The 27,938-nt window shown below is 41.0% G+C and overlaps 1 protein-coding gene across 1 annotated transcript; it reads right to left on the bottom strand.

Moving 5' to 3' along the window:
- Nucleotides 1-29: 29 nt before the first annotated feature.
- LOC136443617 (nectin-4-like) lies at nt 30-27,800 on the bottom strand. The gene is made up of 9 exons (XM_066440931.1): nt 27,251-27,800; nt 16,350-16,694; nt 14,420-14,713; nt 13,207-13,494; nt 11,392-11,583; nt 10,932-11,000; nt 10,000-10,185; nt 5,063-5,142; nt 30-1,261 (listed from the first exon to the last, which is right to left on the bottom strand). The coding sequence occupies exons 1-9, from the start codon at nt 27,312-27,314 to the stop codon at nt 1,193-1,195; spliced, it is 1,587 nt and encodes a 528-aa protein (XP_066297028.1). The 5' UTR covers nt 27,315-27,800; the 3' UTR covers nt 30-1,192.
- Between the last annotated feature and the right edge of the window lie 138 nt (nt 27,801-27,938).

The raw sequence follows: 27,938 nt of genomic DNA, 5'->3' as shown, positions 1-27,938 counted from the left end.
ACTTGACTGAAAACCCATCAGATAGTCAGTAAGCGAAGACATGTTTTATTTTTTTTGAACAGCAGCCTTTTGACGTTCTAAAGCCTAGTTACACAGGAAGTCATGATTTGCCCATTTATTGCTCTAAGCAAGAACAAATCTGTAAGCCTGGTTGCGTAAGGGCATGGCTTTGTACATCTGTTGTAAAGAACGGGTGGTTTCAGCAGCGGACAAGACGTGATCCGAGCACTTCGGGGGCACTCCAAGTTGAGTTGAAAAGCAATCTGCGTGTGCATGGTGCTCTGAATGTCAACAAAAGATGTGCAGAAACACACCGATCCGCGATATCTTCTACTACATCATTTCGTTTCGCATCTTTAAGATTACTGTTGATTTATGACTGGATTATCCTCCACATTCAACCTGGTCATAGAATGATAATACATCAGTACGAAAAGTACCTGTCCTGAAGTGCCTGAATGAAAGAAATATGCTGGTGGATTGTACAGTTTGTGTTGAATCTAAAATACGTGTTTTGTACAGCTTGGCTTGAATCGAAATGAACAGAATTCGTAGCTATTTACAAACGGCTCTTGCCTAGGCGCCTACTGAAGGGCTACATTCATGACTTGATTTTGCTTCTGCCTTTACCATGGCGGCAGGACAGCGATAAAACTACCAAAGCCTGATGAAAAGAACTTCTGCACGGGTGCAACACCAATGCTGTACTAATCAGAAGCACGGATTACCATTCCCAGTACGTAGATGTCGTAGCCTGAAGACCTGGAAGCACTTCATCATGATTCCAGCCTGGCGCCAATTTGTAGACGCACGAACAGGCAACGGGAAGTGCTGTAGGAATCGCCTATTACAAAGGCATTGGCTGCCTTTGATAAGCTCAAAGGAGATCACCAACGACGCACTCGGTGTACAGTTGTGACGTTTAGAATCACGAGACGGCCAACAATCGTCTTTTAGCAGTCACAAGTCTGTCTAGTCGCTAGACTTTTGTTGATTAAGATAAACACCACTTCCAGCAAGGGCCCATCGACGTTGACACTTGAAGGAGAAATCAACTTCTGATCATGAAGACAGTCAGGAAATTCTACTGAGACCATCTCACGCACTCGACCTCTCCATTGCAGACGGTTTAAGTGCCCCATACTCTGGAAGCAAACGAACTGTTTCCTCGCCATGGATTTCCCTTTATCTTCTAAATCTCTATGCATTCGATTTCCCTCAACTGGGCCTTGTCCCCGCCTGTCTTCCTTGGGGTGGCTGGCTATAGAACAAATATTGGGAGAGATACAGATAGAATTAGAATTAGCGTTGCAGTGAGAAAATTGACCAAATAAGACCATTGGTGGTGTTGGCGTTGGAAAGGAAATAACACAAGGATAAGTGTATGGTTAACACAAGCCAAGAAAACAGGCAAGTGAACATAGGAATTTTCATTTATCATTTAAAATTTTCAAATGATACATGGCCTGAATTGTTGTTGTCGCGTCGATGTGTGGGTGTGCTGAGTAAAATCAGTCATTCCACATGTTGAACCTTCACCGTACTGGCAGATGCGCTATTCACAGAGAGCAAGAGCATTCTAGCGAGCCTGTTTCAAACTTTAAATCTGTAAGGTTTTCAGCAGCAAAACTTTTTGACAGATCTCCGGGGCTACCCGTGATTAGTAGGGCCCTTGCAAACGTTTTTGGCGACGCCTCAGGGGCGAGCCAAATTTTTACTATATTGTGTGCAGATTGCAAGAATTCTAGGAATTGTACAGGAATGTGAAAGTCCATGGGACGATAACTCAAGAATGCCTGGATGTATTGTCTTCATATTTTGTAGGTGGGTAGGTCTGTGAGAGACCTTGTAATGATTGGATTTTGGGCCCCCTAGCAACTTTCTATGGTACTGCAGGGGAACTTTCACCTTTCAAATCTCGTCTTCTGAACATGCTATAGTCATGATTTTTAAGTGGTGGATAGCTCTTTGTTAGGAAAATATGTCCTGTAGGTTTGGACCCCCTAGCGGCTTTTTTTGGAACTGCAGGAGCTGATTTTGACTCAAACTTTGAAAGAGAATAACGCAAGAAGGGGATGACGGATCATCATAATTTTTTTGGTGTGTAGATAGCTTAAGTGGTGATTTACATAATCATATGCCAATTCTGCAAATCAATATCTGATTTGCATAATTAATGAGGACAGTTAATAAATCAGCTGCATTCTATTATAGGACTCTCAAACACATGACATGTAACTGCGAAAGAGATAAATATCGATAGATATCAATTATGCAAATTGATACTTAATTTGCATAATCAATGACAAAATATTATAAATCCATAGTGGTAAATGACGGGGATTTCATTTTTGCACCATTTGGAAGTTAAGTAAATGTGGCCACTATTAGACACAAATCTTGCATAGAGGGCCTCATTTACATAATTTATGAGGAAATGGTACGATATCTTTTTTTGTGAAAACAAGATTTTCATACATTGGACAACTTGTGTTATTTTGGTAGAGAAGGTGATCGACTGATATGATTTATGCGAGGTCCTTATTTGCATGTGGGTTAAAAACAAAAACGTTAACAGAGACCGCTGTCGCCATGGCAACATCTTTTTTATGTTGCCAATCTTGTGTCGTTTGGTTTCAGCCTGACAAGCTGACAAATCGCTGCGGCGCAGCCTCCTGTTGAAATCAGCCCCCCATCATGTCGACTTGTGAGAGCACAAAATGAGGCGGAAAATCCGCGACGGTTTGCAACAAATTAGATGTTGAAAATAATGAGCGTGATTTAGTGAACTTGGCTTTATTTTCATTAGTGCGGTCTCCATCCATATGTAGATGATAGCGGAACTTTCGATTTTTGAGACGTTGATTTACGTCTTTGGATGATCAGCGATCCTTGGAGGAGACAGAGCACTTTGTCTAGATCTTTAGTAATTGAGAAACAAATACTAAATGGCTTAAATATGCTTCGTGTTTCTATTGAATGGGTATTTTGATGGCAATAACATGTCTACCTGCAGCTGTTGTTTATCTACCGCTCATGAGCATGAGGTACATAAAAAGCGAGCTATTTAATGGCGCGCCAGTCGTAAACCTTAATGTAGATATGCGTCGTCTCTCATACTTGAGGTCCGTCTTAGATTTAAGACCTGGTCCAAAATGAGTCTTAGAGACAACATAATAAATTTCTTGTCCTAATAATACAGGATTTAATAGTTTAGTCACGCCCTTCCTCTGTTTTTACAATGGTCTAAGCACATAGACATACATTTTAAGTAATTACAAGTTCAGTTGTCCATATCTGTCCGTCTTTCATGATATATTCTTTATGAGAATCGTGATTGTGCATGGTAACCAGGTGCTAACTGTTGAGGAATAAGCTTACTTTAGAACCACCTGTCCACTAAATTCCTCCAAATGAAGCAATCTCTTTTCATATTTAATGTCATGCTTTGATGCACTTGTGCTAAAGTTTCCTGTTTCTAGAAAAAAAGCATGATTATGAACTTTGGGCTTTGTTGTAGTGTAATGGTAGTTAACATCTATTAAAATTGATGTACTGTATCATTTTGCGTTTACACTATTTTCTATAAGTTGACTGACATTTCATGTTCATCATTTCGATGAACTAGTTGCTCGGCTCGTCGTTGAATGTTATAATCCGGACGATAATATAAGCGACATAACAGTTACCCATTGACAAGTAACGGGATAGATTCAAAATAGTCAGACGTTTTAGGTAGCTAGCTATAGCATCCATTGCCCGTCGTCAATGACTGTGTTGCTCGGATGTTCTTTACTCTTTCCCTCCATCTCTCTCCATCCGCCATAATTTTGGGAAGCTGTTTTAGTTAACAGCACATGCTCACATACTCGATAACTGATACTTTTACTTCCTTTAATTTAGGTGAGAATATGCAATTAAGTGCATCATCAGCAAACAGTTGAGATCACTCTTATCAGAATACATGGGAATACATTTTATACACGATCAAACACGAGCCGGACGTCAATTTAGGGTCGACTCAGGAAAGTGATTTTAGAGGCTCCTATTACTCTCTCTGCTTACTGATCACTTAACTATGTGCACTTCAGTACATAAAGGTTTATGTACCAGACTGATTTGATACATAAACGTTTATGAAACAGATTCACGACGCGCGACCTTCAAAAGTCTTCTAGATTTACAACGTTGATATGCATTATGACTTGACATAAGAAAAAGTTTATTGCAAAATTGAAGTCTTCGATATGACTTGATAAGATCTTTATTGCAAGAGCTTGCCCGAAGACCTTCATTTCCATTTGTTTTTTGCCAACAAGGGAAGGCTGAAGAACAGATTATTTATAGACAAGGAGGTCCAATGTTCTCGTGTGAGTGTGCCTTAAGGGTTAGTGGTGGTGACAGTACTTTTTACCTTCGCCAAGAAGGTTATGTTTTCGGTGCCGTTTGTCTGTGTGGTTATGAACAGCATAACAGTAAGAACTACAAACGGATCCTTATGATATTTAATAGGTTGTTAGGGGTCAAGAAAACGAAGGTCAAGTTCGATAATGGACTAACGGCTTTATAACGTACTGCAGTAGAACTTCCGGTTTTGAATTCTGTTCTCTTAGAGCCGTTTCCTTATTGATGAATTTATTTTATAACTTAAAATATATTGAAAAGAACTTATTGATGTCTTCCTTCCTGTAAAGTTGCCACGCATCGATCTGTTCTTTATGTTTATTTCTCGCCGATATTTTAGTAGAACTTCAATCTGATTATCCTTTATTTTCAATGCGCCAATAGTCAACAACAGCCCAAACAACAACAAATAGACAATATTATATAGCCTTTCGCTTGTCTAGCGCCTAATTTAAACAGTAAAATGAAACAAAATAAAAAGCAATCAAGGATACTTAAAACAGGCAATCCTGAATACGACTGTGTATCAAGTTGAAACGCACACCAGGGGAAACCACAAGATAAAATCGGAAGCACCAAACGACCCCGCTGCGGACTCTTCATGAATGTTTAATGAGAAGTAATATCGCCGTTTGATAGGCGTCGTCTATAAACTTACCCGGTCGTCACCTTTGACCTGCAGCTGCTGACTGTATAATTTCCCGTCGTCCCCAGCGTATTGGTAGAGGTCATCGGGGACTAACGTGAAATGAGAGGAACATAAGTTAGATCATGCAATGCACTATTGCAAGTAATAAGCTGTACAGATGCATATGATGAAACACAAATAGATACAAGGCAGTCGTCGTTAGTATTTGCTTCAATGTAGGCTAGGGACAATAGTGGAAGAAGAACAAAGCAATTAATTTCAAGATATTTTCCACTGTCCAGTCCTGAATTAATGAGGTGACATTAAAGATATAGCTATGGTTTCCATTGATCGTCACACTTGGATAAAATGGATAAAAGGACATCATATAAGTTATTTTGACTGTAGTTTTCCTTTTACATGAAACGTGAGGTTGGATTTAGTACAAAGTGTTGCGATAGGGGGCGCATTACACTGCTGTCGTGTTCTAGACTTCCTGTTTTCATGTCTAGGTACTTCATCTGCCTAGATGCCTGGAGCAGTGATGCAGTAAACTTTATAGTTAGAATTCTCCCCATCCCTCGGTGTATATAGGGCGGTGCCCATTACATATCCCTTCTAAGCATCCGCCACACATTTGTACAAACACTACAGCAGTCCACCATACTCTTTCTCATTGGCGCTGAATGCTAAGCCGATAGAGAAGAATGTGTCAATTGTCAAGTTTTGGTTTTAAAGTACGAGCCATCCGGGGTTTGAACCAGCGACCTGCCGAATATAAAGCAAGCACTCTACCAATTCGACTTCTCCGCCAGTTGCACGATCAAACACGGCCTGTTTTAACATTTCCACTCAAGCTTCGCTTCTCATCTTCAGACTTCCCACGTACGTCGAGTCTACTATTACGCTCCATTTTTCTCCATTACGATATTGATTATCAATATTTGCCAACTTCACTCCAACTACGATATCCCTATGGAGAATAGAACACAAACTCGATAAACCTCCTCGGAGACTGGGAATTTTCCGTCATGGCTTTGCAGCCATAACTTTCTTTTCACTTCATTTCCCAAATGCTTATACTTAACGATCGTAATAACCGGGGAACCTGGCAAAAATCACTTCTGTTGTATAAAGGGAATTTGTTGCTTTATCGAGCTGATATCTCAACGGGATGCCATCTATCAAACAGAACAGCAGAAGGACCCTCGGCAGTCTGATCCAAGCCGTCCCCGGGGGAATGTTCGTGACCCAAATTTCGATCCCGGTCCATCTTCTATTTTCTACCTCAAGGCAGGCGTTATCACCAAATTGTTTTTGGAGGTATAACCAAATTCATCTATTGTTTTAACAGCCTACGGTCGGTTGGTCAATTTTGTGTGATTAGACACAAGATATGCATTAAGCAGCAACGCCATAACCTTACTAAAGTTTTTTCGAGTTTGGGTATTCAATATCATCACCCTGCTCCATCATATTCAAACAGGTTATGAATATAGCAAAATTGTATTTGGAGGTATAGCCAAGTTTATTGGTGCTTTAATAACCTACGGTGTAATGGTCAATTTCTGTGATTAGAAAACAATATAATGGTAAAGCCATAACCTTTTTTATACGATTGTGAATATTCAATATCATAACCCTGTTTTATCATATTCAAACAGGTTATAAATATAGCAAAATTGTTTTGGGCGGTATAACCAAATTCATTGGATGTTTTAACTACAGTACCAACGGTGGGATGTTCAATTTCTGTGATTAGCAGAAAATATGAATACAAAGGAAAAGCTGTAACCTAATTGCTATATATATGATTATAGATGTGTTCATCTCATAAACATGTTCATCAATGTCTATTTCGGTCGGATGATCAATTTTGTTTGATTAGGACGACACATGCATTAACAAATGAAAAGCAGTAACTTTGCACAAATGTTATGAGTTTGTACATGTTTAATGCCACAAACTTGTTCAACCGTATCCCACAGGCCACCATTATTGCACAATGCATCACAATAACGTCTGATATAGATTGTGACTCTCATATCTTTGTTCCGTTTACATTGATCAAATCTGTTACTTCATTAACTACAATACCTATGAGTGTTCATCAGGGCCCTGCCCTTCTTCCAATCGCTCTTTTGATTAGTTCTCATAAGATTAGATAATAACCCAAGCGGTTTCGATTGGAATATTGTTTTGAACTGTGGTAAAAGTTACATGTTCGACTATTCAGTCCTTTCCAACCAAACTACAAAACAGGCAAGTACATTTGTGGAGGAAAAAATTCGAAAATTATATTTAAACACGACGATGCTTTGACTTTTGCTGCAGAAGCATGATGTGAAACCCTTATACGAGGAAGTTACAAATGAGATAAGGTGCACATAGTACAATAAAGCTGTAGAACACTGTATAGTTCGGTGTTTTCTATTAACGTTTGGTAATCATTTTGAACCAACATGATATCATGAAAAGGTCATTAGATAGGAAGATTATAGCGACCGTTGAAAAAATACTGGAATACCTAGATCATAAGATCTCGGAAATGAAACACCATTGTAACACCTTCACGATCATTGCAAAATATTGAAAATTATCATCAGATTATTGGAAGACCTTAGAGATCATTGAAAGACCATTCGAAGACTTTGCTACTAGAGATCATTGAAATATAATTGAAAGCTTATCGAGAGATCGCCAGAAGACCAACTAAGGAAATGGGTGAGCACTCACTGGAAAACCGTTGGAAAGATCTGCTGAGTTGTCGGACGTTAAACTGTTTCTCAACTGTTGAATCTCCACATAAGAGAAAATGATCTTTAAGCTAATCTTAAAGCATGCGTAAAGGTTCTGTTTCTACTTTCCAGTAAAACTTTATGCACGTTTAAAGTTATGCTTTAAGATCGGATTTTGTGCAGTGAAGGTGGAATCACTTGCAATAATACAAGACTGGTCGAGGCCACCAAACAATTGATTAAGATGTTCCGGCCAGACTTCACGTCTCCGCCTCATGCCTCGTCTATCATCGGCGTTTCCTTCTTCCAGGCGGAAGGAAGGCGCGGCAAGTCTCAGCGGAGGGGGGAAGCTTCGGGCCTGACGCCACACTGGACAATCTTGTCGATAAATTTCACAACAGAGCTGATTTTATAGACAGCTGAATTTGTCAGGAGTGATCATGTGTCCTTGAAGAGGAAAGAAAGTGCTGAACAACAATAAAGCACAACCGATGAAGTATAAGTAATCTCGTGTAACAATGATAAATGGGATTTCAAAGCCATCCGATTGTGTATTATCTGTAGATGTAGAAATGATATGATTGTTTGGGGCATTGTGTGTGGGCGGATTCAGGTAGTGTGTCTTTGATTTTCTTAACCATGATTAACAAACTTCAGTAGGTAGCAGCATTTACATGTATGATTATGGCTCAGGTACTGTAGCATGAGGTACTTTTGATTGTTTCCTGACATGGGATGTAAGATGAGATATGGCACGTTTCATTTATATGCTACAGGGAAGCTGTCAGGGAAGTTACTGCAAAATACATAAGATAACAGTTGCTCAAACAACTGGATAATTTTGTCAACGACCCAGTTGCTTGAGTGACTGTTGTCTTTCGTATATTACTACCTGGATGCCTAACCTTCATTGATGGAACTGCAAACTTTAAGAAATTTGCCGTAGTTAGTTGGAATAGTATTGTATGTATCAAACTAAATTAATCATCTTCGCTATGTTTAGATTGTCTCTACCAAACTAATAATGCATCCCGTGGTAGGTGAAGGTTACTTGAGGAATGATAGTCCACAATTGTAATGGATTATAATCCAGAAGAAAATATAGACCCAAGCCGGGGTCAGGATGAAGATTAATGGACTAAAGGAACAACCCTGAATCATGGCATGGCAAAGGCCGAACTACAGCCGACGGTACATAAATCCTTGTCTAGGCCTGGCAGAAGGTCGGGGTTACCTTTATTATACCGAAGACACACACAATCATGGAGGGGAACCCCGGGCAACGTTTGCACCTCTTGTGGAAAGATCCTCATATGGAACTGATTAAAAACCGGGTTCTCATTCATTTAGGGAGTGCTGGTTTCATCCATCTTGGAAAATGATGTATGTTAAGCATCCTTGGAATGAATCATTTGAGCTACGTGGTACGTAAAGGGATGAGCTGAACTTAACTAATTGGGGAAAGTTGTGACGATAACACGTTGATGAGCTAAGGAAACTGTGTTGCGACTGCCTTAGCATTAGGTGACTATACGCCAAAAATAGTTACTCAAGAAACTGGATAAAATTTTGAAATTAACAAATTTTATCCGTGGCCAGTTGCTTGAGTAACTATTTTTAGCGTATCTTGTTACCTGGATGTCTAACCTTCATCAACTTATTAGGTGATAATGTCCAGAACCTATGGACATGGGAGCAGTACAAACACATTTGTTCAGTGAATATTTTGGATAAAAGACGACCAATTCATCGACTGCATCCTATTGATGATCAAATCGACCTTACTTGGACAACAGAATTTAATACACATCAGTAACGTGGAAATTCCACAGTTCAGTGTCCCAACATTTGATGCAACGGTGCTTCCGTGAGCAAAAGACGGTTCCTTATGTCTTCCGATGATCTCCAGGAGGTCTTTCAATGATCTTGATTACCAACAATTTTGGTCGCTGATAAGTTGATCAACAGTATACGGCCCGTCAAAATGCTGCATAGCCATAAGGCATAGCGACCATTTCGATTGGCCAATAAAAACGTAGATGTGTTAATGACGACATTGATGATATAGTAGATTGTGCCAGTGACCAATCAGAATGTAGGAGAGGAAGAAAGTAACTGTGTTCTTTTAGAACTTAAAATTGACCAATCGGAATTGACAAAAAGTGGAGTGATCTGCTGTTGACCAACCATAGTCTAGGAGGCAGCTATGCGATATGACTATTACTATACCTTCTGATGCTGACAAAAACTTGACGTAGTTGGAGGGGAACAGGCCTATCCTGCCCCTCAGGAACCCCAGGCACCAGCCGCCGTCCTCTCCTTCCAAAACTTCGATGACGTCATCCACTTCAAGTGCCAACTCGTTCTCCTCAGTCGGCATGAAGGGGTAGAGTGCGCGTGCGTAGCGCTTTCCAGCTGGCAATCAAGGAGACAAAAACACGGAGAAACGATACATATGTTTTTTTTTTAAAACATTACTCGGTCGCACGGCGTCACAATATTGTCTCCATAACATTTTACCGTAGTTGGGGACAAATACATGTACCTGGTGAATAATTCCAACAGATTACGATTATTGGATTAAGAACTTTGGCAGCAAAATTAGCATACATTGTCCAGATATATTACAAACGCCATCTTACGGTTTTCCTGGTAATGGCTTCATTGGACTTCATGGTGTTCTGAATATCAAACTATGACTAAGTATGTTGGGTTATACATGCTCATAGAAATGAACATAGAAAACCGCTTTGCAACAAAACATTTTTTTATCAATTATCATGATTTGTGTGTTTGTTGTTGCGTATATACCGGCTCTTCGTCAATAATCAAGCCAAGGTTTGATGGTGACACGTGCTTCATAAGCATGCATCCATACATTATATAAATAAGTCATGGTATCAACAACCCCTCTGTCGGGAATTGATGGTACTGCAGGAAATATTGTGTTTCCCTTAGCTTTAAATAAAAGCCTGTACGTTTGGGTTTTAACAGGCACCCAGATATGTGCGCTACAATTATACATCAATGTCTGCTGAAGGGTTAAGTATGCAGTCCAGTTGCTATATTAACCGTTCATTACAAACAGCAGGAGTGTCTGCCTTGTAGATTTACTTTTATCTTATCGCTATACCTGGCAATTATGGTAATGTCCGTCCTACCTCGTTGTCTTGCTGTTCTTCTCATTGTCTCAATTCCAGCATAAGCTGCGCTCGGCTTGAGAGACTTCTCTGTAAACAAAACATACAAACAAATATATAAATATAACACGCATGCTATGACATTTAAACAAAAGCAAAAAAGGATTAATACAATTTACGATATCCAGCAAATGAGAGGATGATTATGTCGAAAGTTTTGTGTGCTTGTCTGGAACCGTCATTCAACTTAACGATCGCCTGCGCTTGCATTTAGATTCAAGGCATCCAGCAGTTTTTAAAATCAAGTGCAGTAGCACTGCCCTCTACCGGGAGCAGTTGGTACTACAGGAAAATATAGTGCACATGATCTGTCACATGATTTGAAGCACATTTGTTAATGACCTCTAGCGATAGCTCCTGCTACTACAGGGAGCATTGTATATACCAAGAGGTAAAATAAAATCAAGGTAAGTTCACCAACCAGGCAGTTCCAAAGTCGGTGCTTCGTGCTTCCCCATGTTGTAATAGAAGGCGTATTTCTTCTTCTTTTCCTTTTCCCTCCTCTTCCGGCCGAAGTAGACCGCCAGGCCGAGTGTGAAGACCAGCCACAGCCCTCCGGCCACCGCGCCGACAATGATGGCGAAGCTGGCCGAGTTCAGACCACGTCGGCGTTCTTGATCAACAACGGACAATGACAAAGTTACAATAAATATGGGCTTAAACACAAACCTTGATCTACGGTATATACTATGGTGCGTTTATCAAATGGGTAGTGATTAAACAGCTAGGATCATAGTTTGCATGTTAACTTTTTTTTCTTGTTTCTGGTGTCGAATGGCAATATTTTGTCACAGTGGCTTATGCGAAGACAGCCGATGCTTAGTTGCAGTTCACATGTAAGTCATCAGGGTGTGCTTTTGACTACAGAACATTTGATGAGCAGTCATCACTATATTAACAGGAAATCTGCCTTTATTATGGCGGCAAGTCTGTTTTGCAAACCCTGCTCATAACTATATATCCTAACATTTCAAATTTCGAAGAAAATAATACTTTTTCGGACAGACTCTACAAGTGGGAGTATGGAGTTGTGACCCGATTTTTAAAAAGTGTTGATTACTGTCAACGCTGGCAATGGATACTGTCTATGGGCTTTGTTTTCATTACTCCTTCTGGTTCGTTGAAGCTCAAGATATATTTCTCTCTGTCTTGTTTTTTTTTTAATACACTGAGCAAGATGTTTTCAGGTAGCCCGGTAACCCGAGGTACATTTACAGCGGTATATCACATACAGGAACCAGACCGCGCTGGGAACTGAACGGAATCAGCGTTCAGACGAGTGGGACATGATAGCGCCTGTCTGACGCTCACGGCTGGCGCAAGATGCGGCTGTCGTCTTCCTTAGCATGATGAACGTCTTCCTCTGAGGACCCTGAGCCGCCATCGTGCGATATTTTTAGCGTCCCTGGGTTCGAAACTTGTTATGTATGTCTGAAGCCCGGCGCCAGAATTCTATAAGTCATTAGTAATATAATTTACTTCAGCTGACTTGATTTTACAATCTACTGGTATTTGAGTAACAATACTTTATAGACTAGACCTAAGTCAAGGACAAAGCGGTCACAGCTACTTTTGAATGATTGCGAGTGATTGGTGAAAAACACGTCGTTAAATTTGAATTAGTCTAGCCTAAACTAGGTGAAAAATCGGGAACACAAAAGGCTTAAAAATAAAAGGTATAAAACATCTTGTTATTCTTGAATTTGTAAACCTTGTGCTATACTAATCTATGGGAGAGAGTGAGTGAGTGAGTGAGTGAGTGAGTACTATACTTAAGTCGGGTTTTGTGTATAATGGACGCTGTCCACGATGTACACTTAAAATGCTTTATGTCCTAATCTGCCGAAAATCAATCAAACCGATTCTAATAACTAGAAGACAAAGGTCACATGAAACTTTCTGTACATCAATCTATCTATTTATCCATAGTTCTAAATATCTTAATGCAAGATCTGATTTTAAAAGGATTTGTATCTAAGATAGGAATATCTGAATATGTCATTGTCGATTGATATATGTTTAGTCTACCATATATTATGTGCAAGTATGTGATGCACTGATGATAGAAAGAGGGATAGGATATTTACGGTCAGAAAGAAAACAACAGAAGCTTAGGAAGCTTGCGAGGAACCGGAACAAAGTGGAGAGAAATGAAGAAAGACTAATTGCAGCTGCAGGGTGTCCAGACCCCTGCAGCATCAGAACACAGTTTATAAGTATGTGATGATAACCTTACCGATCCTCCCGGTGACTGACAGGTGGGTAGTTTTGGTGTGGGACTCCCCCACACCGTTGGAAGCCGTGCACAGGTACGTGCCCGTGTCGTTCATCGTCAGGCTGTTCAGGGTCACCGTGCCTGACCTCACGTCACCTGACAGCGCATGCGTCCTGGAGGCTAACCGGACGCCATCTTTGCTCCAGGTGACGTTTGGAGCAGGGTCGCCGTCAGCGATGCACTCTAACGTGACGCGTTCTTTCAGCTGGCCTTCTTGGGAGTCGGAAATGCGTATAATGGACGCTCGGTCTGTGGAAAAGAGCACAAAGAGTTGCTATTGACAAGGAAACTATGCTCCAACACAATGAAAAAAATAGCTCAACGGATTTTCAGTCATCTCTACTTCAGCCAGCTTCAGGTTTGAATGATCGTATCGGACAATTAACTTTACAAGCATGTGAATTAAGCAATAGGTATAAAAAATCTGCCTTTGTAATTGTAACGGGTTTCTGTGCTCAGAAAGTTTTTTATTCCCTTTACAAAGATCGAGTGTTGTTGATTCAAATCAACGTACTAGAAAGCTCATTTCTTGCTTGGTTGAAGTTCAAGATTTGCTTGGTCTTACTTTGCGGGTGAAGGACCGGTATCTTAGCAATGCTAGGAGTACCGAATCAAGGAAGTCGGTAAAAACTTTCAGTAAAGTGATGCGCAATTTCAAACTTGAGCAAGCGCAAGTCAAGCACAAGAAACATGGCTTCGGGAAATAATCAGTGCGTAAAACAATTAGTTTTGGTATGCTAGTTGAAAACGAATATAGTCTTCAAGGCAAAGCTTGAAAGAAAGCAGAGCGTTTTCAAGTGACGACATAGGCACATGAAACATGAAGCGTCGAAGGCTTACGCAGCTATTTGGGTTTTAGTGAATAGTATAGCTTAAGTGTTTTAGACATTTAGAGATCATCTTGTGCATAGCTTACATGTACAGAAGAGAATGTAAAAATCATCCTCAAACTCCTGCCTATGAATTGAGCAACGATCCATTGAAATGCAAATTAAGGACAACAACATGGCTGTCTGTACCTGCCCTCTTCATTGATTTTGGAAGTAATTGGAAACGCTCTGTAGGATGCTTGAGACTGCATACTTAGATACCTGTCCCATTTGTATTGCCATGATGTTCACCATACATTCCAATCTTGTCTTTTTGTACTGCAACATTGTATCAGTTTACTTACACAAAACTATCAGTTTCAAGCTGGCGGCAGCTGGACTGACCACGTGACTCACGACGCATGTGTAGAGCCCGGCATCAGCCCTGGACACCGCTCTGACGTGTAGCGTGGGAACTTCCACGTTTCCGCCGCCATATTTGGTCCGTGACCTTTCGCTGTCTATCTTGACCCCGTCTCGTTCCCAATGCAGGGCCGTGACGTTGGGCTTGGCGTCCCTTACTGCGCATGTCAGAGTCGCCGTCCTGCCCATGGTGGTGACGTAGGGATCAGAAGGACCCACTTGCACAACGGGGGGAACTGTAAGTAATCAAAAATACAAACGTTAATATATCAGAGAGATATTTTAAAAGATCTTGATATGACATTTGGAATTTTTTAATTACATTTTTGGCGACAGGATCAAAGAGATATAGATCATGCAGATTAAGACCCCATTTGCATGATTAATGAGACAATGCTCTAAGAAGCTTCTATGCCAAGATAGTAGGTTAGTACTTTCATGCTTGCGCCATTTGTAGTTTAGTTCGATAAGATCAACAGACGTGAATGCAGACGAAGATCCGGTTTGCACATCTAATGAGAAACTGATGGTATTAGTGACATATCTCACTTAGATTATTCAGATTATTTCATTATACATAGATTATGCATTAACTTCAGGCATACGACGCCGATGTGTTCTTTAAACACGTTGCTTGTTACAACTGACGTTCCAGAAATCAGTAGGGTGTATTGTTGCTCTTTAAAATCGACGTCATGAAAATCATATATACATAAAGATCACACCGGCCGACGACCTACCCGGTTATGTCAGGCTAGTGTATTCACACGTATCGTTCCGCATTGAAAGAGAGACATTAACCAAGAGATCAAGTGATCGACGTCTGACCTTCTCCGTGTCCACCCTTTCAAATAGCAATTCAAGAGCTTCAAACAGCTGCACCGCCCTTAATCCTTTGAAACGTTTGCCTGCCCTCTCGCAAATCCGGTCGCTTTATCATCTGTCGAAGCGGCGCCATTTGAAACCACCGCAGCCAAACGCTTAACTCTTTAAGAGCACTCCGGGCTAGTAGCGGTTTCACATTACCATACACTCACAGAGGGAATGCAATATTTCTACTTTTTACGGCATACACTCAAAGCTTGTGTTGATATTATGTTTCATTTTCACGCTCTAATTGGTCGTTGGTTGTAAAATTTTATGTTGAAAATTGATGCCTCTAACGAGTTCGTTACAGAAGATGTAAACCACTGTGTTGTCCGCCTTTAATTCGATATTGTTGAAGTATTACCGCTACTCATCACCTCCGCACTTTAATCAAGATGCGTGATGAAGACGATATAATTAGATTGGCAAACACTGATGATAGACAATTCTTCATCAAGCACACTGGTGGAAAATTAAGTCCTTCAATCTTTGCAATCAACAGCACTGTACTCCCGGTAGTTTACATTTGACAAGGGTGGATGTGCAATGCGAAACACGATTCAAAACCTAAAACAACGTGATTCGCTAGGCGTAAAGACTTTCCTAACCAGCCGTTATAAGGGGGGCATAAACTCGGGCACGTTTGGGACCAAACCCTTGCTACAACGCCACCTTGGGCCTAGTAGAAGTAGAATCTGAATTCAAAGCTTCCCTTTAGGTTTTGATTATGGGACGCTTGTATTCGTATTTTTAAAACCCCCTTGTATATATCTATTTATTGTGCTGATTTTAAACATTCCTATACTTAACGTTCGCTTTGTTTTATTGCTAACAGTCACTCATTGTAATATCACGACATCAATTTAGCCTTCGGGCTACGACCGTAGTGATAAGAATTTGTGTTCCCAATAAAAAAAAAACATAACTATAATCGATTCATACCAACAGAGATACGTTTAGATAATGTTACACATTCAAACGATTTAATATCTCGAATGCTCTTACCCATGACGTTTAGTCGCACAAATCCCTCCTCCCGTCCGACTTCATCAAACGTGATCTCCAGAACGTACTCCCCTTCGTCCTCGTTCGCGGTACGGTCCAGCTTGAGGGACGCCTCCCCGACGAGTTCTGCCCTCCCCTCGTATTCCCCATAGGACCGTCCGCCGACCCCGGGGTAGTAGGAGAAGATCATGGTCCGCTTCTGCGAGTTGTCGGAGATCTTGCTCCAGACGAGGGAGAGGAGGTTGTGTTTGGAGCTGTAGGCTGCCGGTAGGGTGACAGGGTCGTTCAGGACTGTGTTCATCGACTCGGGCAGGTCCAGTCGGATGGCGTCTTGGCACAGCACACCTAAAGACAGAAACATAGGAGCCAGAAAGTAATGCCGTCAGCAGGTATATTTTTGTATGAAATGGTTAGTTGGCATGCATCACATCACGTTGCATAAATCATGCAAATGAAATGTTGTTTTCTAGAGTTATTTGTCTACAGAACAAGAGGCAAATAAACAAGGGGCAGCTGGGTCGTTCAGGACCGTGTTCAGAGACATGGGCAGGTCAAGGCAGATGGCGTCTTGGCACAGAACGCCTACAGGACAGAAACATATCACTTTTCAGTTAAGATGGAAAAAGTCTTTTGAGGCCGTAAGGGCAGCGGGTTGGTATCCACTGTGCCTAGGGCACGGTATTGGACGACAGAGCCCATCCCTCTCCTTCCACCACCTTTTACCTCCCCAAACGAAGTCAGGTACCCATTTTTATCCCTCGCTGAAATGATGAAAGTCGCTTTAAGGGCCTTTTTCAAGGGAACAACATCGGTGTCAGGAGATTTGACATGATGGCCTCTGTATTCTGCTCCAGACACCCTAACTGTTACCCCACCACGACGACACGACAAAGCAAAATAGAAACAAAACTGTCGTCTGAATCAGTCGAAAATACTACGTCTTGAAATTCTGACAGCAATAACTTGCTGAGACGGCATATTTATAATATCTTTGGTTTGTCAGTTATAACTTAAAGGTGTAAATCGCTATACATAAATCATGCAAATGACATGTTGCTTACTAGATTTGTTTGTGTATAGAGGCAAACAAAGAACCTGAAGACTTTGGATGCGTGGTGTAGGGAGAAACCTAGCATGAATTGATATTTCGTGTAAACTCTTTATGTATAGTTTGTAACATCATAGTGAAAGCACTATAATTACAAACATCGTGCTTTTCATAACTCTTTGTTGTTTTGCATGCAACATACAAAATACACAAAAACTATACGTTTTAGTTACAATGATGGGAACATTTTTTTCTTTTCTGCTGCCGTTGGTTTTCTTAGGTTCGAGCCTCCTTAACTTGATCGTGATACGACTCCCTTTCTGAGGCTTATCGTGACAGTCTAAATTAGCTTTCGGCTGCCTCATGAGTAAGACGAGATACATCCGAACTGACATTTACAACGAGACGGGGTTTATTACTACGGAAAGACGCCTTCCGTACGTCAGACTGACAAGCTTGCCGTCACTCGTCTTAATCCTGCTGGTAATCTTAACTCCCAATGGGGGCTTCATGAGAGTGCTAATAAGGTTACAGCGTTATTAAAACTAGAAGTAATGAAAGAAAATTAAGACTGATTTTATCAGTCCTAGAGTGGGCGTCAATAAGGTTATCAACCTCAGCTATAGAATAAAGAGACACCGTTTTCTTTTGCTGCAGAAAGTTGTCAGAAAATTCTTGTTTTCGTATGGTACACAAGTGTCTAATTGAAATATTAATTATATGGTTTATGGTCTAGATTAGTTTGCTGTTCACCTTGCTTGCTCGCCTTCATTTTACTTTATTTCCTCAATTTGACACCTTTAAGTCTATAAGACTAGTCTTTCAGGGTTCAAATATCAATTATACAAATCCGTAGCCGTAGAATCCATTTATAATGCTGAGAATGCAAAGCTTTTCATTTCAAAATAACTTTAAAATCGCGTTTCCCGTTTCTTTAGATATAACTCTTGACAGGGCCCATTAACAAGCTGATGTAGTTTAGTCGATGTTTATTGCCTGTTATGGCAATGTTATTACACCGTTCTACGAGGCAAATAACGCAGGCGCCGATGCAAGAAAACCCCATACTTCATTCTCTCTATCCAATATCGTGCGCAGGGTCGGGGGAACTAACACGTGAGGACATCGCACTTTATAAAGGACAAATTTCATGGCTCGTGTCTGATGCTTTAATGGAGTATACTGCTCGCAGGGTTTTACTAGGCTCCGGATGGGATGTGAAAGTACTGCTCCAAGATGAATACACCATGAACATGTTGCTACAATAGTCCACGTAAACGTCCTGCCTACCATAAAATATGCCCCAGTTGTTTCTGTGTTTCTAACCCTTATGTAACACCCACAATGGTTTCCCTCGACGTACACACCAACATGTACAGTGATGTACATTTATAGTGCAAATGAAATTGGGTCCAAAAAAGTATATGTATAATAAAGTCAATGTGACAAATGCTAATTGAAATCGTTCGTTGAGGACTGCGTGTACTGTACGGAATGTTACAAATCAAAAAGTGACATTCAGAACAGACAAATATCAAGATTTCACAATACTGTTCCAGCAGGCATAATACATTCAGCCGATATTTTATATTTGCTAATATCACCAAGCCAAAACTGTGCATCTAGCTATGTATTGAACCCCATATTTTCACTAAGCTTTGACTTTGTTCTACGTAATTACAGATGCTAACTTTGTCTCATAACCGCACAATAAACAGGCTATACGACCACGCAATTAAAGCATATTGATTATTTTAGGCTAGAGGCATTGGTGTATTATAAGAGTAGAAGGTAGATGATTTTAATTTAGTTTCAGAATCATGTTTCAAAATTGATACGTAAGGTGAAATGCACGATGAATACAATACTACATACAGGAAGTTTGTTTCATATCACAGCGTTGACAGATAGCAGGGAAGCTATCATAAAAGTATATCTTTATTTTTTTCATGATTGTTTGTAAAGCAGCCAGCCTCATTAGGGTGCGCAGAGGCAGACAGATGGCACCTGTGTCAGCGGGGATCCCGCCTAACACGCGGGAACTTATTACCGCATCCATCAATTAGTACTCTGATTGTCAACTCAGTTGTCTAGCAATTTAGGTCTCCTTGTGAGGTATTGTTAAGTAGAGTCTCTTCTAGAGAAGTTGCTTTCAAGAAGTCTTCCATCTCGCGTTGCTAACCATGTGGTGCTCGTTAACGTTCGGATTCATTCATTCTCATTAATTTGTTTGTTTTACCAGGGTAAAATCACACTCAGGCATGGGATGAATGAATCGTGAGATGTTAATGATGTTGGATGTTGATGATGTTATTTCTTTATTAGGACACTGCAATAGATATTACATAAAGCAGGTATATCTACTCTAAGCCTTATATTGCACCCCTCAGTGAAATAGTGCAAATTGGCTCCAAAGGGAGTTTCAGAACCTATATAGCTTAATGGCTGATTCCAAGGAATCTCTCAACTGTATGCATACATATGCAGTCGTTGTGAATTTCATACACAATGTACGTATTTTCCCATTGGTTTCATATTAAAATGCATGAAATGTAAATGAAATAATCGAAAAGGAATCTCTCAACTGTATGCATACGTAACACAATGCAGTCGTTGTGAATTTCATACACAATGTACATACTCTCCCATTGGTTTCATAATGAAATGCATTAAATGTAAATTAAGTAATTCAAAGAGTCATATTTCTATGACATAGATGGACCATGTTATACATATATAACCATGTTAGATGATATAGATGTATGATATAGATAACATTGAAAGACTATGTTATCTACACCGACAGCAATGCTGTTACAGGAATATTTTTGCTGCAATATCTGCAAATCCTCAATTCTCAAGGCAGTCTGAATAATAAGCCGGTAAATCCTTTACCAAACCACAAAGGATATCACAGCCGTATCTTTGTCCAGATCTCGGCATAACCCAACCTGCTAATTGCCCGTATATCTACAGTTGGCGTCTGCGAGTCGACATGTGTGGCGTTATTTAATCCCCATTTACGACAGTGAAGCCCAATTTGCGGCTGCATCAGCAATCCCAGCCAAATTTACGTTCGATATATTGTCTAGGGTGTTTATACAGGTCTTAAAATAGCACAATTAATTGTTCCCCTGATAACATGTTTCGATATAAGTTTTCTTGTGGGCAGCCACTACCGACCACGCTGCTGGCCTGTGTAGGATTCCTTCTACATTGCCCTTTAAAACATGCAGGAAGCCAAATTCATGTCATATGTGTCCTAGATATTTTTTTAGCGAAACGGCTGATCGACTGCGGGCGGTTTCAGATCTTTGGGGGTAATTTTGATCGATGGCAGTAGCTCTAGGGGTAACGACAGCATAATTGTGTTCAGTGCAGTTTAGCACTTCCCTCATATTACCTCTATTACTACCGAACTGGGCGGTATGAGGCCGTACAAACGTGATTTTATGGATTACATCATCCGTAGATCTCAAACCTGATCTGACGGTGCGGAAATGATAAAAGTGGTCTAAAGGATAAGATGCCTAAATTCCAAAGATGAAGTCGTGGCAAATTTGGTAAACAAATATTTCGAATGGGAAAGGTGGTGTAACAAGTACCAACAAGAACATTACCCTTATAATTTAGGCAAAGTAAGAACTTAGACAAACAAGAAAGTTTCTGATGTCAACGATGTTGTCACAATAAAAATTGACATTTGTATTTTTTACAAATATGAAGGTACATCATACGTTTCAGTCAAGCAGGCGACGTTTATGGCAGCTGCTCACAGAGAAGCTGACAAAAGTTTAAGCACAGAGAAACAGCATACGTTAACAAATCTAAGATGACAATACGCAGCCCAGAGAATCTTCTTGCATTAGGCACATGTACATGTACATGTACAAATGAAATTCGAATACAACGATCGAGGCGTAAAGGTTAGCAGATTTGTTGAGGGTTATACGAGTTTTTTTATTAACAGCAACCGTCCGGACATACAATCGATGTTATGTTATCCACAAAATCCGGTTTGCTTTGCCTAATGCGTCCCATGTACAGGGTAATAAGCGTCACGGTCGGGAAAACCTGATAGAATGGAAACATGTCGCTTTAGTTCATCATCAGGCCCCGGGATCGATCCCACACGCCATATATCGTCATTCCTGTCGATTCACGGGAAATAACCTTCAGCGGAGCGGTAATGAGACATTGTTCAAAACCAGGGGCTCGTGTTCGGAGATGTTTTGTGCCGGTTCCAACGGGGCGACTAGTGCCCAACCATGTCAGGATGTGTATTGATTGATCGATGCAGAAAAAAAAGATGAAGCTACAAGACCTTACATCAAGATTTCAACCTCGGCATGTCGCCGTTGACTCGCTAGTTTTTGTTTGATTTCAAATGTGATGATCAATTAGATTTTATTCGACTGCGTCGAAAAGATGAGCAATTGCTTATACATAACAAACAAAACATGGGATGGAAGGGCGTACAGTAAGATTTCAACCTCGACATGTTACCGATGACTTACTGGTTTAAGGCTTGTGTTCCGGGATGTCTTTGTTTGAGTTCCAACGGGTTGACTTGTTCTTAATGCAAACATGTTTGAATGATGAGGAGATGATTTATTCAGAAGTATGCAAGGCGCTTGATGGCCAAATCTTTGGATTACAACCTAAACATCGTACTGTTGATATAGTTGTGCTCGTTTTCTGGGTTTCAACGTGATGCATTTTGCATGAATATAATGAATGAAAAAACGATATAGAATAGATAAACTGTTACAAACATAAACCACGGATCCAAAGGCAAATCATAAGAATTACAATGGAAGATACATGATAGCAGAATCTAGGTAGAAGAAAACCTTGAACTAAAACGTGATTTTTAGAAAAATCTATTACATAAAAAAGTGAAATATCAACATGAATTAAACCGCATTTGAATTATAAGATCTATTTGAGGAAAACAGATCTACATAACTGCACATCGAACTTTAGAAACTCAACATGTCGCCGTGGACTGCACTGACCTCATGTTACGGCAACGTTTTTGTGAGAGCTCCAGTGGGATCATTAGACCCCTAGCGTGTCGAAATGATGGGTAATTGATTTATTCAGAATATACCAAGCCACAGGGCCGTACTGATAGACACCGATCTAGTTTTATCACAATATACATCATTGCATCATGACACATAAACAAGAGATAAAAGATATATTGCATAGAATTATACACCTGAATTTCTTCCTTTTTTTTCTTTAAGATTAAAACAAACCAGCACTCGTGTGTATTCATTTTCCTTCAATGTGTCAAAGGGTTTCGAAAGTTTCTGGGGCTTAATATAATTTTCAAACCTAGCTATAAAACGTTGATATAAAGGCACGTCATCTAAATTGTACCAGTAATGATCAAGTGAATGTGTTATGACGCGAACATTTGGTTATCCAATTAAAAGCGCATCTACTGTTGTCTAATCATTGACCCAAGAATGGAAGTACGCGCCAAGTCCGCTCAGATCGGACAGGTAGATCGTTATAACTTTATTTTCTATCAGAATCAAGGTCCCCAACTTGATAAGGACTGCAGTAACCCAATCACGTCCAAAAGGTACACTGTAGTCAATGGTTCGGAAAATCCATTTTCTAGTTCATTGCCCGAGTTCGCTGAGCGAGAAACTATTTTGGTTTTAGCACGGAAGCATGGTTATTTATTCAGCAGCTGAATGTATGGCATCTATCGTAGCCTGGTCTGTGATTTGTTTCAGGGACTGTCACAGCAGAATTGATTTGAACGTAGATGGCATTCATATTGGTGGAGTAAAAATCGATTGATAGCAATATATGAAGAGTGTTTTTCATAAGATGAACAAGATTGATTTGGGGATTAACGAAAATGTCGATAAATTGATTGATTTATTAGCCAATATAGGAATATGGACCTGTGTCACACTTTTGATGGAAGAATGGATGGATGAAAAGACATGGTCGAATATACCGGCATTGATGACAGTTATCACTAACAAGTTCGGTTCTCTTACATAAAGTATGGGTTTCCATGTACTTTGTTGTACTCCCTTCCAGCAAAAAAAAAACAGTAAAACACATTGGAGACATTAAGGACAAAATCCATACAAAACTCAGTGCGTTTCACGGTGTCATCATTATCATCATATTCTCCCGATTCTAAGCTCGCTCAGTCGTTACCTACAGTGACAAATGTGCTAACAGAGATCAAAAGACCAATTCTAAAATCCCCATAACAACAAGAGCTGTCTAGTTCCCGCCATCGCGTGGCAAGACTCGATCACGACGATTGCCGCAATGATTGCTTGACAAATTCGGGGCCAAATTTGGCGAGTCTCCAGGGAACAAGGACGAAGTGCTTGAAGCCCACATTTCTGGGCCATACCAATTCCCTAGCAACGTTATTGGGGTTTGCTTATTCTCTTCTCTTTATTTGCACGGAAGTAGTAGTTTACATGTGTTTCTGTATAACGTTGCAAGCACTAAACATACTTCACAAGCCATCAGAAATATGGTTTGTTTTTCGCAGCTAAATCACACGCAATGGAGATATTTTAAATAACAGTGAATTTTCATCGTGAGGTTTATTCTTCAGCAGCTGGTTGCATTCTGTTCCGTTCCCTTCCTATAATAACAACAGGGGTAGTTTCCATTGCGTGTTACGCCCCGATCACGATCATCGCACATAATGATTGTTTGGCAAATTTGGCAGGGGATTTGGCTAGTCCCCAGGGGGCGCGACTAAGTGCCTGAAACCTAGCAATGGCACGGAACGAGGCGTCGGCAGATCTCTGGCGGGAACTAAATCGATTGCTCGCCGTGGTTTTATCACTGCTCCAGCCTTACGCGGAAGGGTAATTGAATTTTTGTATAGTCGTCAGAGGAAGTTTTGATAGACAAGTCGCGAATGTAATGAGACGTGGATGTCCCCACCCAGCCAAGTACTGCAATCTATACAGCCATTATCCCAATTCTGTCCCAGCCGTCACAGACTTTATAACGTGAATTTTATTTTCCAACCCCTCTATAAAACTTGTTATGCTGCCGTTTGCAGTTACATAACAAATTTCACACAGCTTTTTCTTGGATTCTAGCAAAATCTATAATTTAGGAACATGATTTTGTACCATTTTTTTGGTAGTATTTTGCATGCGTCACTTCTCAAAAAGATTATAGATGTTTATGCAATACCCGTTTGTATCATGGTGTGTACGATATATACATTGTATATACGTTGTATTTTCACGATTTAAACCAGACGATAACATGGATGTTTACGGTACCGTCTAAAAGGTATATATATTACAGAATAGAACATATTAAATAAATCAAACAGGTAAGATGTAAAGTCTGTCACACGAGTTATGAATTTTGTTTCCAAACGTTTACATCATTTTCCGCCAGGAGACTAAACGATGAGTTTATAAAGTGTAAAGGGCAGATCTGGCGTAGTGTAGGTAAGTCTCGCAGCCTTTTAGCATCTAAATGGGTCTGACTTGGCATCGGTCCTGCACCACACGGAGATTCATCTCACCTGTGAACTTACAAATCTGCTCTTCAAACCAAGCGGGTATTGCCTTTTAACCTCCTCAATCAAGCTAAACACACGTCCACCCACTACCACATTGATGGTGTCTACTTTTTTCTTGGTGCATAACTTTGCGAGGCAACACCTTAAAGTGGAGAAGGGCTGCCATCATGATTTTTTCCGTCCAATGTGTTTGTTTCTTTTACCTATTCAACAGTGAAGTTTTGATGAAGAAGTTGCCCAAGAGGAGAGCATGGGCGGGTGGCGGTTGTTTTTGCAGTGTGACACGTTTGTCGGAGGATGACAAATCGCTGACATTAAGGTAGAGAGGGATGGTTCCCGAATGGCGTGATCATGTCATTCCTGATGCACAATAAGTGATGAATACTTCAGGGAGGGGGCCGAGGGTTTACCCTGGAGCAATCACAGCAGTTAAATTAGACGTGAAGCTTGTATGTAATGTGTAACATCGCAGGTATCGAACAACAATGCGAAAACAATGTACTCTGCCTTGTTCAACCGCCAGATCTATCCAGATAAGGAAAAGCGCTGTTTCCTCGGTTCGGGTGAAATACGCGGTCTACTAATGCGACTGACAGGAAATCACTCTATTGTGCGCCGATATGCTTGGAGGCCAAACGCGTTAAAGCCACATAAAATATAGATGCGCCGCCAGCGGGCTGTAATATCTCCCCCAAATGTAGTGGCGGGATCCAGGAGTCGAACTTTTACTTGCCGCTTCGGGGTTTGGGTTGGATGAGCTTAAGCTCGACTAGGCTAACTTGAATCTCAAATTATGTGGTATTGTTAGTACTACTAATACCCTTTACCATCTCCCCAACTCCCGGTACTTTACTACGAACGTCGTATTTTGATGTCAGATCATATTAAATTCCTCGGCCCGCCTCCCTCCAAGCTCGAGGTATTTTATCGACAATTCGATCTCCGGGATCGATTTGTGTTTTCCCGGCGGCAGGAGCGCATGTAGGGCAGCGTCTTAGCGTCTGTCCTCCCACCCACCGACACGACCCCCACTCCTTCACCGTCACGTCTCCATCACGCCTTCGGCACGTTCATCGCTCCGCCCCGCCGGTGAAAAATGAGAGGTCGGTTGGAGACAGCTCCTGAAGGATTTGGCGTGAGCCTGAGCGGCTTTGAGCCTGGTCTGTGTCACCTGAAACGCCGTGGATCAAACGCGACGGTTATTGACTTCCAGGTCTATAACTAGTTTGCTTTACACCGTGTTGTAGTGACAGAACTGGGCAAATGAGGCACTAACTGACAGTGCGTCCCCACACTGTTGTGAGGTTTTCTAATCTGAATGGCTTCTAACATTTTGTATATGTCCTAGATCTTGTGTTGACATGAAACACAATGACATTTTTCATATTCTTTTTCCTCGTGGGAGCCTCTAAGTTTATTAGATTTCATTGCATCATCTTGCTATCCTTTATCTTTATCATAACAGTTATATTTCATATTTTGCATGTTCAATTCCGTTCTTTGATATCAAGTAAAATTGTAAAAATGTATACATGCAGAACTGATATCTTGAGCTATATTTTCTCTTACAACAGAGTAAGGGCGCAGCTGTTTCATATTTACCAGCGCCTTCTTTCGTCACTCCTCTCCAAGTAAGCTCCCCAATACGACATGCCTACATGCCTAGAGACATCAAGCCGTACTCGGTAAACCACGACAGACTGCGATTTCCACATGTCTCGTTATATCAGGGCTCCTGGCGGTACCAAGGACCGGTTGCCGGTGACTTCAGGATTCACGGATCACGGCCTTTCTTGCTTGGCAAGGCATAGCATGTCAGAGTGACAGAGTGCACCGTAACGTCTTGGTAAAAAGCCTCCAGGAATAAAATATATCAGACGACCCCGTGGCCCGCAAGAAGAGGCAATGTTTTCTTCTAGGTTCTGATTGAGGGGACCCCTACCACGCCCGAATGTCTCAGAATAGTCTCAAATATGATTGAGGACACCCAAGACGCCAGTATTCTTTACAAGGAACTGTGAGAAAGTGAACATGAAAAACCGTGAAATTTGCTGTAGAACAAGAAGCCTGCGTGAAATAATGAGACAATTGGATTACCCGCGGATGTAGTTAATTAGATATGCAGATGAACAGAATTAGGTAATGGTGAAGATAGCTTATCAAGCATCTTGCCTTGTTATCAAACCCTATGGGAACTGGGGAGGAAGAAATCATATTACTCCGACAGGCGTTGCCCTTGATGTTATCGATGTACCGTTGTTTATAAGGGTTACGGGATTACAGTAGCAAACATGGTATGTAAGACCTTACCTTTTAATGTCCATGCGAAGAACAGCACCTCCCATGTTGACCTGCAAGCTTCTAGAAGTTTCATATTTCCTTGAGATGTATGAGAAGCAGAGAAGCAAAGTTCTTAGATCCAGAATCAGAATGTTGTAGGATCTCCGCTACAGCCTGAGTAGTCAGTTGCACGATTTCCCTGGTCACAGTAATATAGAATGCCTTCCCACGGAGAATGATAACGCTGTTGTTTTACATTACTCCGTCCGTAAGAACCGCAGGTCCAATATTGGAATACTTTTCCGTCATGTACGAGGAAATTTGATAGGGGTCCAGCTAGCCGCTTCCTTGTTATCACCTCGTCACCGAAATTCATCACAAAAGCATTGCCCGATCGCGAACAAAAGTTTCACGACCGCTGTCATCCAAGAGTGCCACGAGAAAGACCAGTGTGGTCCCCACTATCGCTACCTTTCCGCCGCTGCCGTGCCACCAAGCGCCCGCTCGCTCCGGACCCAGCCCGATCACCGCCGCGTTGGTCTGCCAACCCCGCAGATATTAAAAATCTCCTTGTCACTCAATCATGGTTAGTGGGGAACCCCGCCGGCAAACGGTGGCATGCCAAATTATCCGTAATGTACTTCTCGTTTCCTACCGCCTGATGGGCCCGAATCACGAGGCTCTCAAAGGGGCGCGGAGGATACTGCTTCTGATATTT

Source organism: Branchiostoma lanceolatum, chromosome 10, assembly GCF_035083965.1.
Source record: "Branchiostoma lanceolatum isolate klBraLanc5 chromosome 10, klBraLanc5.hap2, whole genome shotgun sequence".
Classification (NCBI taxonomy): domain Eukaryota; kingdom Metazoa; phylum Chordata; class Leptocardii; order Amphioxiformes; family Branchiostomatidae; genus Branchiostoma; species Branchiostoma lanceolatum.
Note: the sequence above shows the minus strand (reverse complement) of the source record. Positions and strands in the feature narration are given on the sequence as shown.

What these genes read in the sequence shown, in the direction of transcription:
- LOC136443617 (XM_066440931.1), bottom strand. Translation starts at nt 27,314, where the DNA reads ATGAAACTTCTAGAAGCTTGCAGGTCAACATGGGAGGTGCTGTTCTTC. An exon ending in AAGAACAGCAAGACAACGAG is followed by an intron (nt 10,186 to 10,931) that starts GTAGGACGGACA and finishes CTTGATTGCCAG; the next exon opens with CTGGAAAGCGCTACGCACGC. An exon ending in AGGTCAAAGGTGACGACCGG is followed by an intron (nt 1,262 to 5,062) that starts GTAAGTTTATAG and finishes TTTGTTCTATAG; the next exon opens with CCAGCCACCCCAAGGAAGAC.